The sequence below is a fragment of the Procambarus clarkii genome, chromosome 76 (genome assembly GCF_040958095.1).
Source record: "Procambarus clarkii isolate CNS0578487 chromosome 76, FALCON_Pclarkii_2.0, whole genome shotgun sequence".
Classification (NCBI taxonomy): domain Eukaryota; kingdom Metazoa; phylum Arthropoda; class Malacostraca; order Decapoda; family Cambaridae; genus Procambarus; species Procambarus clarkii.
In genome coordinates, this window is record NC_091225.1 from 17,615,893 (window position 1) to 17,634,089 (window position 18,197).

The 18,197-nt window shown below is 44.5% G+C and overlaps 2 protein-coding genes across 2 annotated transcripts; one reads left to right on the top strand and one right to left on the bottom strand.

Annotated features, from left to right (window-relative positions):
• Positions 1–726: 726 nt before the first annotated feature.
• On the bottom strand, positions 727–1,401 carry LOC138357193 (antigen 10-3-like). The gene has a single exon (XM_069313842.1). The coding sequence runs from the start codon at positions 1,399–1,401 to the stop codon at positions 727–729; it is 675 nt and encodes a 224-aa protein (XP_069169943.1).
• A 2,345-nt stretch (positions 1,402–3,746) lies between these two features.
• LOC138357194 (SUMO-interacting motif-containing protein 1-like) lies at positions 3,747–18,197 on the top strand. Its single transcript, XM_069313843.1, has 5 exons — positions 3,747–3,750; positions 4,273–5,213; positions 7,550–7,623; positions 7,787–7,839; positions 18,124–18,197. The coding sequence occupies exons 1-5, from the start codon at positions 3,747–3,749 to the stop codon at positions 18,195–18,197; spliced, it is 1,146 nt and encodes a 381-aa protein (XP_069169944.1).

Here is an 18,197-nt window from a genome sequence, read left to right on the forward strand (position 1 = left end):
CCAGCGAGAAACAATGGGCAGAGTTTCTGTCACCCTATGCCCCTGTTACCTAGCAGTAAATAGGTACCTGGGTGTTAGTCAGCTGTCACGGGCTGCTTTCTGGGGGTGGAGGCCTGGTCGAGGACCGGGCCGCGGGGACACTATAGCCCCGAAATCATCTCAAGATAACCTCAAGAGAGATAACCTCCCATTCCTTCGACTTTGATATCCCATGTCACTCAGCTATCAATATAGCCAAGATAGCAAACCCACTCTTGGACTTCTATACTCATCAACAATGCCGTAAATCATTAACACAGACACATAAATATTTTGTGGAGGCGGAGGTTATCTTGAGGTTATCTTGAGATGGTTTCGGGGCTTGAGTGTCCCCGCGGCCCGGTCCTCGACCAGGCCTCCACCCCTAGGAAGCAGCCCGTGACAGCTGACTAACACCCAGGTACCTATTTTACTGCTAGGTAACAGGGGCATAGGGTGACAGAAACTCTGCCCATTGTTTCTCGCTGGCGCCTGGGATCGAACCCGGGACCACAGGATCACAAGTCCAGCGTGCTGTCCGCTCGGCAAACCGGCTCCCGGAGGCTAAATATCGGTAACTTCTGTAAGACTTCGGACAGCGGATGTCACGTAACTACATCACAACGATCGTTCAGCAAAACAGATGTCAAAAAACAGCTTCAAATGGTCCGTGGACCACAGGGCTGTAATCCCTACATTAGATTACTTTCAGCGACGTCCAACAGTCAGGTTGATCAGATCATCAATCAGGAGATCTGATGAGAGACCGTCAATCCTGCTGGTTCGGTCTTGAAGATCTTCTCCAATCTGATCAGAGACCGTCTTATTCCTGCTGGTTCGGTCTTGAAGATCTTCTCCAATCTGATCAGAGACCGTCTTATTCCTGCTGGTTCGGTCTTGAAGACCTGCTCCAATCTGATGAGAGACCGTCTTATTCCTGCTGGTTCGGTCTTGAAGACCTACTCCAATCTGATGAGAGACCGTCTTATTTCTGCTGGTTCGGTCTTGAAGACCTGCTCTAATCTGATGAGAGACCGTCTTATTTCTGCTGGTTCGGTCTTGAAGACCTGCTCCAATCTGATCAGAGACCGTCTTATTCCTGCTGGTTCGGTCTTGAAGACCTGCTCCAATCTGATCAGAGACCGTCTTATTCCTGCTGGTTCGGTCTTGAAGACCTTCTCCAATCTGATCAGAGACCGTCTTATTCCTGCTGGTTCGGTCTTGAAGATCTTCTCCAATCTGATCAGAGACCGTCTTATTCCTGCTGATTCGGTCTTGAAGATCTTCTCCAATCTGATCAGAGACCGTCTTATTCGTGCTGATTCGGTCTTGAAGACCTTCTCCAATCTGCTGTTGAGGTCTAAGCAGTTTCTGTGAGAACATTGTTGTGTCTTGGGAGGCTGGCTAGCCTCTTTATTGTCGCTTTTATGGTCGTGCTGAGTACCTGTGTGTCGGTCTCAGTACTTCCGCTACTTTCTCAGACCTCTTACCTGTGTGTCATGCGGTGGTGGTGTTGGGTTTTTTAGATTCAGCTACTCGGAACAAACGTTCCAAGTAGCACGGGCTATGGAGAGCCCGTAGTGGACTTACCCGGCACAGGAGTGGGGTCCTGCGGTGTGGGGTAGTCGCTGTTTAGTGGGGATGGGTGACGTGGTTCTTAGTGGGGGATGGGTGAGGTGGGTGGTGGGTGATGGGTGAGGTGGGCGTGGGGGGGTGGGTGAAGTGGGCGTGGGGGTGGGTGAGGTGGGCGTGGGTGATGGGATGACGTCACAAGACTGAGGGCGCGCCATAACGAGCGCGGGGCGCGCGTGTGGGCGGGGCCAGTGGACATGGCCGCTTTGTGAACGGATAATCTCTCACTAATTTGAAAAATCCTGTCGAACCCAGATGGGATGAGAGGGGAGGGGGGAGGGAGAGAGAGAGAGAGAGAGGGGGGGGGAGGTGGAGGGAAGGCGCAATTAAGAAGAGAAGAGGAAGCAGGACGAAGAAGATGATGGTTGGGTAAAGTGACGTAGAGGAAGAGAGGTAGAGATGATGAGAGAGAGAGAGAGAGAGAGAGAGAGAGAGAGAGAGAGAGAGAGAGAGAGAGGCCCTCCCCCATTCACTGGGGGCTCCTCCCTCTCTTCTCAACTGTGTGAGTTAAGATCTATGGATTTGTCAGTGAAAAGTGGCCAGATTCACGAAGCAGTTACGCAAGTACTTACGAACGTGTACATCTTTCCTCAATCTTTGACGGCTTTGGTTACATTTATTAAACAGTTTACAAGCATGAAAACTTGCCAATCAACTGTTGTTATTGTTATAAACAGCCTCCTGGTGCTTCCGAGCTCATTAACTGTCTAATATTAGTAAACAAAGCCGTCAAAGATTGAGAAAAGATGTACAGGTTCGTAAGTGTTTGCATAACTGCTTCGTGAATCTGGCTCAAGGTGTCCATTTCCATCAGGTTGTTACTAATGGCAAACTGTGACCTCGTGCCTAAGAGACGGAGCCTCATGGAAACTTCTCTGTGAGGTTGCTAGGTTGAGGTACCAGGACCTCAAAGGAAAAGACAAAGGCTAGAAGGAACGACAGGTCGTCCGGTCTTGACTTAGTCGTGGCAGAAGGTCAAGATATTTGTTTCAGAGTTGTGTGCTTGTGAATCACCTCAACTGCCTCTCACTTGTTATAGCCTGAAGAGTAGGATATTACTAATTTATATAGTTAATTCTGTGTTAAAATATTATATGGGATTTTAGTTAAATTTTTCCTTTTATTTTGATTCTGAGTATATTATCCGGAGTTCCCTTGATACTTTTGGCCTTATTCTCTAAGTCCAATACTTGTGTAAATGAGGAATGTATATATTTATCTCTCAGAATGTTTGGTAATATGTTTATTGCTTGTGATGTGTTTATATGTATGTCTTAACACGATGTACTGAACGGGGTGAGAATAGCTTGAGCTACCTCATCCCTTTGTGTGTATTTTACCTCAATAAACTTATTTCAATTTCAATTTCCAATAATAACTGAGTTCAGTAAATTAATCATCAACGAGTGAAGAGATCACAATAATAAATTAACTGGTTTCAAGTAATTAACAGAAGAAAACCTTTAATTCTCGTCCTCTCATGCGTTTGACCCTTCTAGTAGAGTCAGGACATTCTTAATTATATTTAGGAGGAGTGGTTGCAAGGTTTAACGACCTTAGAAGATGATATATAATTATCCGTTTGTAATATCCAGACCGTTCTCCTATACAGTGTGCTAATTCCTCCCTTCCTGTGGAATATGCTGTGAGTGATCGCTGTATGGGCCTGGTCGAGGCCTGGTCGACGACCGGGCCGCGGGGACGCCAAGCCCCGGAAGCACCTCAAGGAAGCACCTTAAGGTAAGGGTGAATGCGGTTCTGTATCATGGTGTATTGGTGGTAAGGATATAGTTATTAAGGTTTACATTAAGTAGATGTCTCAACTGTGGGCGCGCCAACCTCTATCCACTTCTATTCTTATTATACCCCTTATTCTACCCTTTATCCCATCTTCTATCTCTCATAAGACTGTCCATTTCACTCCTTTCTCATCCATAGCCATCCCTTTCATTATATGGGGAATTGTGCCAGACGTGGTTACGTCGCTTTACAGACAGAGAGGGTCTCTTGGATGCTGATGCCCTCCATATGACAGGTTGAAATTACAACTTCGCTGAGTGAAATTAAAAATAATTAGAAATTATTACCCATAGAGCATGGGTAATATTAGGATATGAAGGGTAACTCTCTTATTATGACTCCAAACACGTTTGTGAAATTGTTGGTAGATGGGCTCAATATTGTGAGACACAGTAGGAGCCTTAAAAAAGCTATTGAGAATATTTAAACCCAAATTCTATGGTTTGGTTGAATTTTGAGATAGCAAGTTTTTCATTCACTCAGGTATGGTCCTGCTATCTTTTCAAAATGAGTTATGATGCTGGGGATGTGAGAAATAAGCTAAAAATGATTTTTTTTGGGGGGGGAGGGGGCAGACATGTTCATTTGCACACTACAGTACATCTCCCAATCCTGTCGTTCATGTTTGCTGTGATTTGTTCATGATCAAACACAGATTTGTTCATGTTCATTTGGTAGTTGTCTATTATAGGCTGAAATTAACATTTTGCTGAGTGAAATTAGCCCATAAGGCGTGGGAAACATCCTGAAGGTGTTTCAAGTTGCAATGGATCTCTCACTGCAACGAACTGGGAGATGGTCCCTATATAGTTCGCTGAATAGACAACATTCCACAACATTCGAACAACATTCCACAACATTTGGACACCATTCCACAACATTTGCACACCATTCCACAACATTTGCACACCATTCCACAACATTTGCACACCATTCCACAACATTTGCACACCATTCCACAACATTTGCACACCATTCCACAACATTTGCACACCATTCCACAACATTTGGACAACATTCCACAACATTTGGACAACATTCCACAACATTTGGACAACATTCCACAACATTTGGACAACATTCCACAACATTTGGACAACATTCCACAACATTTGGACAACATTCCACAACATTTGGACAACATTCCACAACATTTGGACAACATTCCACAACATTTGGACAACATTCCACAACATTTGGACAACATTCCACAACATTTGGACAACATTCCACAACATTTGGACAACATTCCACAACATTTGGACAACATTCCACAACATTTGGACAACATTCCACAACATTTGGACAACATTCCACAACAGTTGGACAACATTCCACACCATTTGGACACCATTCCACAACATTTGGACAACATTCCACAACAGTTGGACAACATTCCACAACAGTTGGACAACATTCCACAACAGTTGGACAACATTCCACAACAGTTGGACAACATTCCACACCATTTGGACACCATTCCACAACATTTGGACAACATTCCACAACAGTTGGACAACATTCCACAACAGTTGGACAACATTCCACAACAGTTGGACAACATTCCACACCATTTGGACACCATTCCACAACAGTTGGACAACATTCCACAACAGTTGGACAACATTTCACAACATTTAGACAATATCCCACAACATTTGGACAACATTCCACAACCTTTGGATAATATCCCACAACATTTGCACACCATTCGAACAACATTGGGCCAACATTCCACAACATTTTCACACCATTCGAACGACGTTTGGACAACATTCCACACCAATCGAACACCATTTCACAACATTCAGATATCATCCCATGTCAACATTTGGGACACAATTCCCTGCCCAAAGATAAAATATCATTCCCTCCCCCCCCCCTCGCATTGCCTCTGTTACTCTCAACTTGACCACTACTACACAAATGTTGTGCTCTGTGATGGGATGAGTTGTGCTCTGTGATGGGATGAGTTGTGCTCTGTGATGGGATGAGTTGTGTTCTGTGGTGGGATGAGTTGTGCTCTGTGATGGGATGAGTTGTGTTCTGTGATGGGATGAGTTGTGCTCTGTGATGGGATGAGTTGTCCCCTGTGATGGGATGAGTTGTGATCTGTGATGGGATGAGTTGTCCCCTGTGATGGGATGAGTTGTCCCCTGTGATGGGATGAGTTGTCCCCTGTGATGGGATGAGTTGTCCCCTGTGATGGGATGAGTTGTCCCCTGTGATGGGATGAGTTGTCCCCTGTGATGGGATGAATTGTCCCCTGTGATGGGATGAGTTGTCCCCTGTGATGGGATGAGTTGTCCCCTGTGATGGGATGAGTTGTGCTCTGTGATGGGATGAGTTGTGCTCTGTGATGGGATGAGTTGTACCCCTGTGATGGGATGAGTTGTACCCCTGTGATGGGATGAGTTGTACCCCTGTGATGGGATGAGTTGTCCCCTGTGATGGGATGAGTTGTCCCCTGTGATGGGATGAGTTGTCCCCTGTGATGGGATGAGTTGTCCCCTGTGATGGGATGAGTTGTCCCCTGTGATGGGATGAGTTGTCCCCTGTGATGGGATGAGTTGTCCCCTGTGATGGGATGAGTTGTCCCCTGTGATGGGATGAGTTGTCCCCTGTGATGGGATGAGCAGCTGTCACCCATCATCATGAGTTCTGGACACCTGTCATGGTGGGAATTCATTTCATTGGTTTCATTGTGACTGTGTAGTGTTTGGTGGTGTGCCAGGGGGAGATGTTTCTGACATGTATGTGTGGGTTGTGTGTGCGTTTATGTATGTGAATATATGTGTTTTTTTTTGTGGGTATGTGATTTTTTGTGTATGTGTCCGTTTTTTGTTTTTGTAGGGTGTATATATGTTTGTGTGTAGATCTGGTTTAAAAGTTAACTTTGTTTAAAATTGTAGAAATATGTCATGTACAAAACATGTATTTGTTAGATAACTCTTGTATAATACACACACACACACACACACACACACACACACACACACACACACACACACACACACACACACACACACACACACACACACACACACACACAGGTTTTGTTTGTTTGTATGTGTTTATGGGCATCGCAGCTGAGTGGATAGCACCTTGGGGTCATAGTCCTAAGGGCCCGGGTTCGATTCCCGGTGGAGGCGGAAACAAATGGGCAGAGTTTCTTTCACCCTGATGGTCCTGTTAACCTAGCAGTAAATAGGTACCTGGGAGTTAGACAGCTGCTATGGGCTGCTTCCTGGGGATGTGTGTGTATGTTAGAGAGAAATATATGTAGTATATATAATAGAGGAAAAATAGATTGGTCAGAAAGGCGGGGTCCAAGAGCTAATACCTCGATTCTGCAAATACAAATAGTAACTACACACACACACACATTATATATAAATATATATATATATATATATATATATATATATATATATATATATATATATATATATATATATATATATATATGCGGAAAATCCACAGAGAAATATGAAATGAGGTGAACGTTTCGGCTTTGTTAAAGCCTTTGTCAACACCAGACTGACTGAGTCAGTCTGGTGTTGACAAAGGCTTTAACGAAGCCGAAACGTTCACCTCATTTCATATTTCTCTGTGGATTTTCCGCATAAAATGATCAGTGTTTTGTGATCGTCAATTGCATATATATATATATATATATATATATATATATATATATATATATATATATATATATATATATATATATATATATATATATATATAGTGTGTGACAATGTCAGACCACGGAGGAAGAATTGAAACAGGAATTTCCTTAAGTACTTCCGTATTTAATAATACATCTTCAAAAGGGTGAAGAAGATACCATATTATTAATTGTTGCATCCTTAACCTTCGTGGTTGTATCGTTAACCACTCACACTCTGGATTACCTTCACTAATTCACTAAGCACTTACCTGTAATACAAGCAGTGAGTGTCTCAAGACGTCTACAGGATCAGTGACCACCTGTCCATATAAGGTGTGAAGGATTGATGAAATTGTTTATGTAATAATCTAAGATGAGGTCTGATAAAGACCTTTTGTGCCCTCTGTAATGCTTTTGCGCTACCGCTCACAGGATGAGTATGGGGTGCACAATAAACTAGCCGCCTTCGGCGGCAACAATCAAAATCAATCTGTCCTGACCTCAAGGTATAAAAAACAAATACATTATGAATACCTCTGTAAAACATTAAATAAATAATATATATTCCAGCAACCATAAGAAGTACCTGGTGTACGAAAGTACCTCTTTCTTTAAAAGTTGCCAAAATGAATCATTATATTCTTACTATGACACTTTTCGTGTTAACAGAATGTTTCCACATGCAAGAAAAATATTTGGCAAACATAGGAACGGTTCCACACGTTTGTGTCTCTTAAGTTTTCTCAAGTCGTTTCAAAAATATTTGTGAAAGTCTGTGTTTCGTGAATCCTAAATGCATAATTCATCTCTGGAGCGCCGGAGAGTTTGAAGTTTGAACAAGTTATGCAAAAGTTCACGATACCCACAAACTTTTGACCCATTGTAAGAGAAGCTAAAATTAATAAGTAATTTAAAGAAATAAAGCAAGAAATTAGTAGTGTTAAGGGAGTTGCTTCAGTACAATAAGAGTAGTAGTAGTAGTAGTTATATTAGTAGTAGTAGGTCAGTTGAACTCCCGGTTGCAATTCTTTTAACCATGTCGTAGCACAGTCGATTAAAGCGCGTCTGGGATCCTCCCGGACGTAGGTTCGAACCCTCATTTACTTACGAACCTGTCCATCTTTTCTCAATCTTTGGCGGCTTTGTTTACAATTATTAAACAGTTAATGAGCTCCGAAGCACCAGGAGGCTGTTTATAACAGTAACAACAGTTGCTTGGGAAGTTTTCATGCTTGTAAACTGTTTAATAAATGTAACCAAAGCCGTCAAAGATTTAGGAAAGATGTACATGTTCGTAAGTACTTGCGTAACTGCTTCGTGAATCTGGTGAAAGTGAAAGCTTCGTGAAAGTGTAGTATAGTGTTGGGGACCATAAGTCTTCACTTTCATTATGATACACAATAAACTCTCTTCATTTATAGGACTCTTTTTTCCCCCCCCCCACAAGGCGTTTTCTCTTTCCTCTCACACTATCTCTCACACTATTTTTCACACACTCTGTCTCTCATTCTCTTCTCCCTCCACTGATTGGTTCCAATACTCTCAAGTGATTTTTTATTTGCTTCAATATTTCCTTTTAATTAGCTCATAAGACTTTCCCATTTGTTTCTATATTATAACTATAGTAAAACAACATTGTTTTTAAATACTACACGATCGTTGAGTAGTTTCGTGTCTATAATAGGGCAATATTTATGTAATTATAAACATTTTCAATAACGAGAGCTATATCGCGTCACGCATGCGCAAATGGTGGCTTGAGGCGCACATGCCCTTTGGCGCCAATTATAAACTTAGCGTTCTGGGCTCTGTATACATAATTGCTGGAATACTGTATCGTGTATGAGTGTTCATACAGTTGTATAAACTCCTTCCATACGTTGTGAGCAGCCATTTTGGTATCACATAATCAAACATTGAATAAGTGAACATTAGCACAGCACAGGAAACAGGACCTAGATTCACGAAGCAATTACGTAAGTACTTACGAACGTGTACATCTTTTCTCAATCTTTAACGGCTTTGGTTACATTTATTAAACAGTTTACAAGCATGAAAACTTCCCAATCAACTATTGTTATTGTTATAAACAGCCTCCTGGTGCTTCGGAGCTCACTAACTGTTTAATAATTGTAAACAAAGCCGCCAAAGATTGAGAAAAGATGTACAGCTTCGTAAGTGCTTGCGTAACTGCTTCCCGAATCTGGCCCCAGGTGACTGAAAGGCGGGGCTTAAGAGTTAAGTACAGAGCAGTTAATATACCTCACAGCTAAAGACTATGTCCACAAGGGTGTTCATCCAATCACAACGGCGTGTGTATATCACGGGTCAGTTTGCGCGGGACCCGAGGCATTTTTCCCGCCATAATGGAATTCATATTTGCAAAAAGTTGGTGCCTCGCTGTGACAAAGTTGGCCAATTTCCCATCCTCGGCCCCTGACCGCCTGCGGGCGCTGCCATCTGGCGCCTCCCTACCTCTCCCAGACCGTCTGCCGGACGTCGCCACCTGCCATGCACGTGGACGCTTGCGGACGGCGCCAGGTGCCTCGCCCTGACCGCTTGCGGACGGCGCCAGCTGTCTCGCCCTGACCGCTTGCGGACGGCGCCAGCTGTCTCACCCTGACCGCTTGCGGACGGCGCCAGCTGTCTCGCCCTGACCGCTTGCGGGCGTCGCCAGCTGTCTCGCCCTGACCGCTTGCGGACGGCGCCAGCTGTCTCGCCCTGACCGCTTGCGGACGGCGCCAGCTGTCTCGCCCTGACCGCTTGCGGCGTCGCCAGCTGTCTCGCCCTGACCGCTTGCGGACGGCGCCAGCTGTCTCGCCCTGACCGCTTGCGGGCGTCGCCAGCTGCTATCTGAACCTCGGCAGATTTAAATATTATACTGTAGGATAGCTGCCATCCCAGACTAGGGCGAGGTCTCCTGGATCCAGTTTTTGTTTATTGTCGACGACCGGGCCGCGGGGACGCTGAGCCCCGGAAGCACCTCAAGGTAACCTCAAGGTAAGGGTGTGGGCAGTTAAAGAAGATGGAGAGGTGCATGTAAAGGAAAAGTTTGTGAAATGTGGTCTAGAGTGAGTTATGATATCCGGCGGCTATCATAACTAGTGAGTTATGAGGCATTATACGAGTTATAATGCCATGAGCCTTGTTCTCACAGCCTCGAATTATTATTTGGACTTCTTGGACCTCTTAATTATTACCTGAACCACTCCAGGTATACAATCCAGTGCCACCTGGATTGTTCCTAATAGTGGTACCTGAACCACTCATTGTGAATGTGGGATAAGAATTTGAGTGTTAGTGGAGCAGGTGTGTGGGGGGTATGGGGAAGTTTGGGATTAAGGGTTGGGGGAAGTATGGGTGCGGCTAGCATTGAGAGGGGGTAAGTGTGGTTGAAGCAATGGTTGGGGGTAAGTGTGGGAGGGTGGGGGTAAGTGTGGGAGGGTTGGAGTAAGTGTGGGAGGGTTGGGGGTAAGTGTGGGAGGGTTGGGGTAAGTGTGGGAGGGTTGGAGTAAGTATGGGAGGGTTGGGGTAAATGTGGGAGGGTTGGGGTAAGTGTGGGATGGTTGGGGTAAGTATGAGAAGGTTGGGGTAAGTGTGGGAGGGGTTGGGGTAAGTGTGGGAGGGTTGGGGTGAGTGTGGGAGGGTTGGGGTAAGTATGGGAGGGTTGGGGTGAGTGTGGGAGGGTTGGGGTAAGTGTGACAGGTTTGGGATAAGTGTGGGAGGGTTGGGATAAGTGTGGGAGGGTTGGGGATAAGTGTAGGAAGGAAGAGAGTCACCAGGAGGAGCTAAGAACACGGATGGTGACAGCTGGTGGTGGTGGGGTGCGGAATGACCAGATAAAGCCCCAAGTACCAGCACCTGCTGGCTCCTAACTACCAGCCCAAACAACCCACCCGTGAAATAAACTTCCTCTTGTGGACTGTAAGACATCGAGGCGACGTGACAGCCATAACAGAGCGAAGCATAACGCGAATATTACGCCATATAAAGCATAACAACTGAGCATCGTGGCCACCGCTGCCTCTCCATCTGACGCTCAGGAAAAAGTATAACAACAACATCGTGGCCACCGCTGTGTCTCCATCTGACGCTCAGGAAAAAGTATAACAACAGAATCGTAGCCATTGCTGTTTCTCCATCTGACGCTCCGGAAAAAAGAGCAAAAATGCTACTGCTTTCCCTATCCACAAACATACGAACCCAAAATTCAACCGCCGGTTGGACTAGCCTCACCTGAGGACAGGTTGCGAGGACTGAGAAAGTCAATAATACTTAGTTGCCAAAGTTACTTCTCATTGTGTTCCTGGACACGGAACTCCGCGGAACGATGGAACACTGGAACACTACCTGGGTTTTTCAAGCTTACAGTTGTATTATTATTATTTGAATATTATAATTAATATTATAATTATTATTATTATTCAACTAGAGTTCTAGTCATCAGTCAGCGTATGAATCACTGCTGGATCTGATAGCCTAGGAAAAGTGACATTATAAACAAATCTTTCATTATATTAAATTTAAGATTAAGTATAATTGGTTCATACATTCACCACCATCTCATACATAAAATGTACAGTTAACGCATAAAATGTACAGTTAACGCATAAAATGTACAGTTAACGCATAAAATGTACAGTTAACGCATAAAATGTACAGTTAACGCATAAAATGTACAGTTAACGCATAAAATGTACAGTTAACGCATAAAATATACAATTAACGAGAGAAAGCTATTCACGGTAAGGGCAAGCCTCATGCCCCCCTTATCATTCCCGCCCCAAAACAAAAGCCTATCCCGGGATTACCTCCAGAGAGAGAGATTGTCAAACTGATATCCAAAATTTCCCTTTAAACTTCCTCTAAAATACTACCCAAAATTTGACTCCACGTATCTATAAAAGGCAAAATAAAATTGTCATTTCTGGTCGAAGCATAAACTAGATCGCGGTCCCAGTTGCCCCTCACCCTTTGGACCTGATAGACAAAGGGTCAATTTTGGCCTCGGCTGTGGCTATTCACACGCTGGATTTCAATATTATTTCCGGGGCAATAGCATCATATATATATATATTCAAAAAGTTGGGATTGTGACGGAGGGAGGGCTTACTCTATTCATACTGTCAGACTGTGATTATATTTGCTCTGTTTCTGTAACAAATTCGTCAACGGACGGTCGAATTTTCACAGATTGGAACATATTGGGTGTTCTCTAGATTTATTTCGTGTAGTGTTCATCCCTGTTGTATTTTATGTTGTTTCACTAAAATACAATGTTCCTACTAACATATATATATATATATATATATATATATATATATATATATATATATATATATATATATAATATATATATATATAAAATATATATATATATATAAAATATATATGTATATATATATATATATATATATATATATATATATATATATATATATATATATATATATATATATATATATATATATATACTCTCCAAGTTGTGCTTGCGGGGGTTGAGCTCTGCTCTTTCGGCCTGCCTCTCAACTGTCAATCAATCAACTGTTACTAAATACTAACTATTTCCCCCCCCCCCACACACACACTCAGGAAGCAGCCCGTAACTGCTATCTAACTCCCAGGTACCTATTTACTGCTAGGTCACAGGAGCATCAGGGAGAAAGAAACTTTGCCCATTTGTTTCTGCCGGCCCCGGGAATCGAACCCCAGACCACATGACTACACATCAAGCGTGCTGTCCACTCAGCTACCGTCCCCTGTGTATATGTGTGTGTGTGTGTGTGTGTGTGTGTGTACTCACCTATTTGTACTCACCTATTTGTGCTTGCGGGGGTTGAGCTTCGGCTCTTTGGTCCCGCCTCTCAACTGTCAATCAACTGGTGTACAGATTCCTGAGCCTACTGGGCTCTATCATATCTACATTTAAAACTGTGTATGGAGTCAGCCTCCACCACATCACTGCCTAATGCATTCCATCCGTTAACTACTCTGACACTGAAAAAATTCCTTCTAACGTCTCTGTGGCTCATGTGGGTACTCAGTTTCCACCTGTGTCCCCTTGTTCGCGTCCCACCAGTGTTGAATAGTTTATCCTTGTTTACCCGGTCGATTCCTCTGAGGATTTTGTAGGTTGTGATCATGTCTCCCCGTACTCTTCTGTCTTCCAGTGTCGTAAGGTGCATTTCCCGCAGCCTTTCCTCGTAACTCATGCCTCTTAGTTCTGGGACTAGTCTAGTGTGTGTGTGTATGTGTGTGTGTGTGTGTGTGTGTGTGTGTGTGTGTGTGTGTGTGTGTGTGTGTGTGTGTGTGTGTGTGTGTGTGTGTGTGTGTGTGTGTGTGTGTGTGTGTGTGTGTGTACACAAGTCCTGGGTAATAAGTATGATGATAATGACAGAGATGGGAAGGATAGAAGTGCAATAGAGGGAGAAGATGATGGTAGGGGGAGGAGAGGAAGGAAGACTGAGGGGGGGGGGGAAAGAGTATTATGGAAAATCAATTCTCTCAACTCAACAACTTCTTCTTAGCCATCAACCCAAGGAGGGGGAGTCGTCCTCACAGCCCTGGTGCACCCAACCTTTTCTTCCTGAACTCCAAGACCCTCAAAAGAAGGAATTAAGGGAAAGCAGGATAGAGAAAGGGGGACAGGAGTGGGAGAGAAAGGGGGCAGGAGTACTAGAGAAAGGGGGTAGGAGTACTAGAGAAAGGGGGCAGGAGTGGGAGAGAGAGAGAGAGAGAGAGAGACAGAGAGAGAGAGAGAGAGAGAGAGAGAGAGAGAGAGAGAGAGACTAATCGAGGAACCGAAGATTAACGATAAAGAGAATTGAAACCAACGAGCCTAACACCAGCTCCGCGAGCGATAATACCATGATTACCGGAGAGATGAGGGAGAAGATGAGAATGGCAGAGGTGATAATGGCATAGATAGGAAGGAAGGAAGAGGAAGGAGACCTCTCTTTGAATGGCAGCGATCAACCGCGTTCACTCTAAGCATACGCCGTTCTCAGGATGACCTCAAACTATGCTAATGTCCGCGAGACAATTCAAGAGAACCATTCTAGACGACTTAGTCTTAGTCTTAACCCGTCCTGACCAGTCTTGACTAGTTACGGTTGTGAAGGTTGTAAACAAACTTGTCCTGAATGAGCAAAGATGTACAGGTTTCGTAAGGGCAAAATGCTTGACTAGCCCCCTGGCCCTGGTCAGTACATCAGGGCCTTCGACACCGGTGAGATATTAGCGGACTGTCATGTATGATGCCAATGTCCTCACGGCTCCTCGACTGGCTCAGTGGACAAGCAGAGATAGCCACCACAACTCAAGACGCTCAGCCGTCAAAAGCCACATACTGACTGCCATTTTCGAGAACATCACTGAATCAGCGAACATTCTATCCTCGGTTTTGGTACATGTAGATCTTCCGTAAGTCACTTTAAGTCACCTTAAGTCACCTTAAGTCACCTTAAGTCACCTTAAGTCACCTTAAGTCATCACCTGAATATTACACGTCAATGAGCGCTTCAACATTATAAAATAAAATAATAGTAAAGTTAGAATAGAATGCCATGAACAAAATATATACGAATTACTTCAAAATTTGGTTTATATGAAAACACAAATTGGTTTACTTGCCTGTTCCAATAACCAACCACAGTATTATTAAACACCATAATTGGACACGAAATTGAATAAAATTGTGTAAAAATGAATAGTTCTCGATCACTGTTAATTCACCGTAAGTGAGAGTTGTACCACTGTGTACTGTTGGTCTGGATGTGATTGGTCAGTGCATTGGTACAGTGTCTCTCTCTCTCTCTCTCTCTCTCTCTCTCTCTCTCTCTCTCTCTCTCTCTCTCTCTCTCTCTCTCTCTCTCTCTCTCTCTCTCTCTCTCTCTCTCTCTCAAAGCACCAACATTGCTTCATGAACGTTGATCATGTCTAATGCATATATTCGTTTTACGTCAAACCAAAAGAGAAATAATGGTGGGTTGACTGTGCATTCCTTGACTACCAGAAAGTGTTTGACACCGTCCCTCATCAAGACCTCCTATACAAACTTACTACAATAGAACTCAGTTGTTCCAGCACCGACACACACACGCACACACACACACACACACACACACACACACACACACACACACACACACACACACACACACACACACACACACACACACACACACACACACACTGACCTGTGTATGGCACATACTTTGTATAGAGTGAAACAATTTCCACTCGTCAATTATCAATAATGTTCTTTATAACAAAACTATACAAACAGATATCACAATAGCGTGAGATATCAAATAAACCAGTCGTAATTTAACTAGTAAACAAAAATATTAACTCTTCTAAACATATATAAAATCATAAATTATAATCTATCTAGGGTACTTATGCCTCATCGATAATATAGAACTTGGATTGTACCTGGATGAAATTCTGGGAGTTCCTCTTCTGCCCAAGCCCGGCCCGAGGCCAGGCTTGACTTGTGAGAGTTTGGTCCACCAGGCTGTTGCTTGGAGCGGCCCGCAGGCCCACATACCCACCACAGCCCGGTTGGTCCGGCACTCCTTGAAGAAAGCTGCCCAATTTCTTCTTGAAGACTATCTTCTTTCCTCCGGCAATGAACTAAGTATTCCATGTTTTCAGATTAAATATTGACAGGAATAACACACATACGACGACAGTCATTAAACTATAAACCTGTCTATGGTTTATAGTATAAATCCTATACAATATAAACCCTATAAAGGTCTGTATAAACCCTTTATAGGAGGTGACAGGGGAGAAGGGGGGGGGGGTGAGGTTAGGCACCATTCCATCCCCCGTCCCATCCCAAATCCTTATCCTGACCCCTTCCAAGTGCTATATAGTCGTAATGGCTTGACTCTTCCCCCCTGATAGGTCCCCTTTCCCTTCCCCTTCTTAAGACCACAAACTAGCGTAATTAGAAATAAATAATTCCATACATATGACGCAAGGGACCACGAGCCCCAGGGAGCCTCGGACGACAGGATACACTTTCCCCCACAAGCGACAAAGACACTAACACAGGGATACGCTGGACTATGTTCAGAACTAAGGAATACTTGCCGCTTGGTCAGTAAAGTATTGTGCTTGAGGTAAAAACCTTCGTTATCTTGAGGTTAGGAGGTTATCTTGAGATGATTTCGGGGCTTTTAGTGTCCCCGCGGCCCGGTCCTCGACCAGGCCTCCACCCCCAGGAAGCAGCCCGTGACTGCTGACTAACACCCAGGTACCTATTTTACTGCTAGGTAACAGGGGCATAGGGTGAAAGAAACTCTGCCCATTGTTTCTCGCCGGCGCCTGGGATCGAACCCAGTCCACAGGATCACAAGTCCAGCGTGCTGTCCGCTCGGCCGACCGGCTCCCTCAAGTAGTAAGTAAGTAGTGTATTTAAGATTGAAGAGGTTCGTTAATCTGGGGGAGAGACGTAACAACACAATAACCTGTAAGTTGTGAGTTAGTTTCGGCTAGCATTTACATCATTAATAAATTACTACAAGTGTGGCAGTGACATTTTAATTAAATACTTATGCAGCAGTGACTTCGGTGAGGTGCTGTGGCATTGTTAAATTGTATAGATGTTTTGGTGTGTTGTATTTTTTGTATGTGGTTGTATGAAGAGGTCCGCCCCCTCACTAGTGACCGTGTAGGTGAGTTACCACACACATACATCCAATTACACCTTATTTTGACCAGACCACACACTAGAAGGTGAAGGGACGACGACGACGTTTCGGTCCGTCCTGGACCATTCTCAAGTCGACAATCAACTTGAGAATAGTCCAGGACGGACCGAAACGTCGTCGTCCCTTCACCTTCTAGTGTGTGGTCTGGTCAACATACTTCAGCCACGTTATTGTGACTCATCGCCTGGAACTACATCTTAAGTCATCTGCTTCATATATCTCTAACCTTACATGTAAGGCCCGGGAGCTACAGTTCGATCCCCAGAGAAATAAATCGTTGAGTACATTCACAGACACTTACATGTCGTAGCTCAGTCGATTAAGGCAGCGTCTAGCTCTCGGACGTAGGTTCGAATCCTCATCACGGCCCGGAGTTCCACCCATAAATACAAACGTCTTCTTAAATTAACTGTTAAGAAAGATGGCGGTTGTAATCTTATGGCGAGCAGGAACCAAAGGTGTAAAGTTGACTTTTGTTGGGTCTGTCTTGGACCTTGGGAACCCCATGGGTCTTCATAGGCATCCATCAGTCTCAGGAGACTATGGAGTTGCGCTCTGGTTGTCGGTCTGGAGTGGCCTCTCCAGGGCGCAAAGCCAGGGTAGGTTGACACGAGGGAGAAGCTGTTACCCATGCAGCAGGTCCCACCCCCCCCTCTCCACGTACCCCCCCCCCCATCTTCCCCACCATCAACCCCCAACCTTCCCCACCATCAACCCCCAACCTTCCCCACCATCCCAGGCATTCGACTCCCGTCTTTCATTGAAATTCTAATTACTGAAAGTATCTCGTTTTTTCCGTGGTGCGAGGGGGGGAGGGGGCAGGGTAGGGGGTGAGAGAAAGAGAGAGAGAGAGAGGGGAGGGAGTGTACGAGTGAGAGAGAGAGGGGAGGGAGTGTACGAGTGAGAGAGAGAGGGGAGGGAGTGTACGAGTGAGAGAGAGAGGGGAGGGAGTGTACGAGTGAGAGAGAGAGAGGAGGGAGTGTGTGCGTGTGGGGAGTGAATGAGAGAGAGAGAGGGAGTGGGGTTACAGAAAGTATATGTGAGAAAGTGTTATGAATGACAGTGTATGAAAGAGAGGGGGAGAGTGATTGAGAGAGAGAGTGAGAAGCAGGAAGAGGGGGGGGGGGTGAGAAGTGAGAAAGAAGGGCTGATGAGAACGAGACAAATAAGAATGAGAGAAAAGCATGAACCAAAACGACCCATCACAGCCTCGCCACAATTCTCAAAATGTCTCATCTTATTCCACTGTGACTCAGATTTAAAAATTATATTTCTGTTGAATAGCAATGAAGTGTCAGCTGTGTAGTGGAGTCGAGGAGGAGGAGGAGCAGGTACAGCAAGAGCAAGAGGAGAAGTAA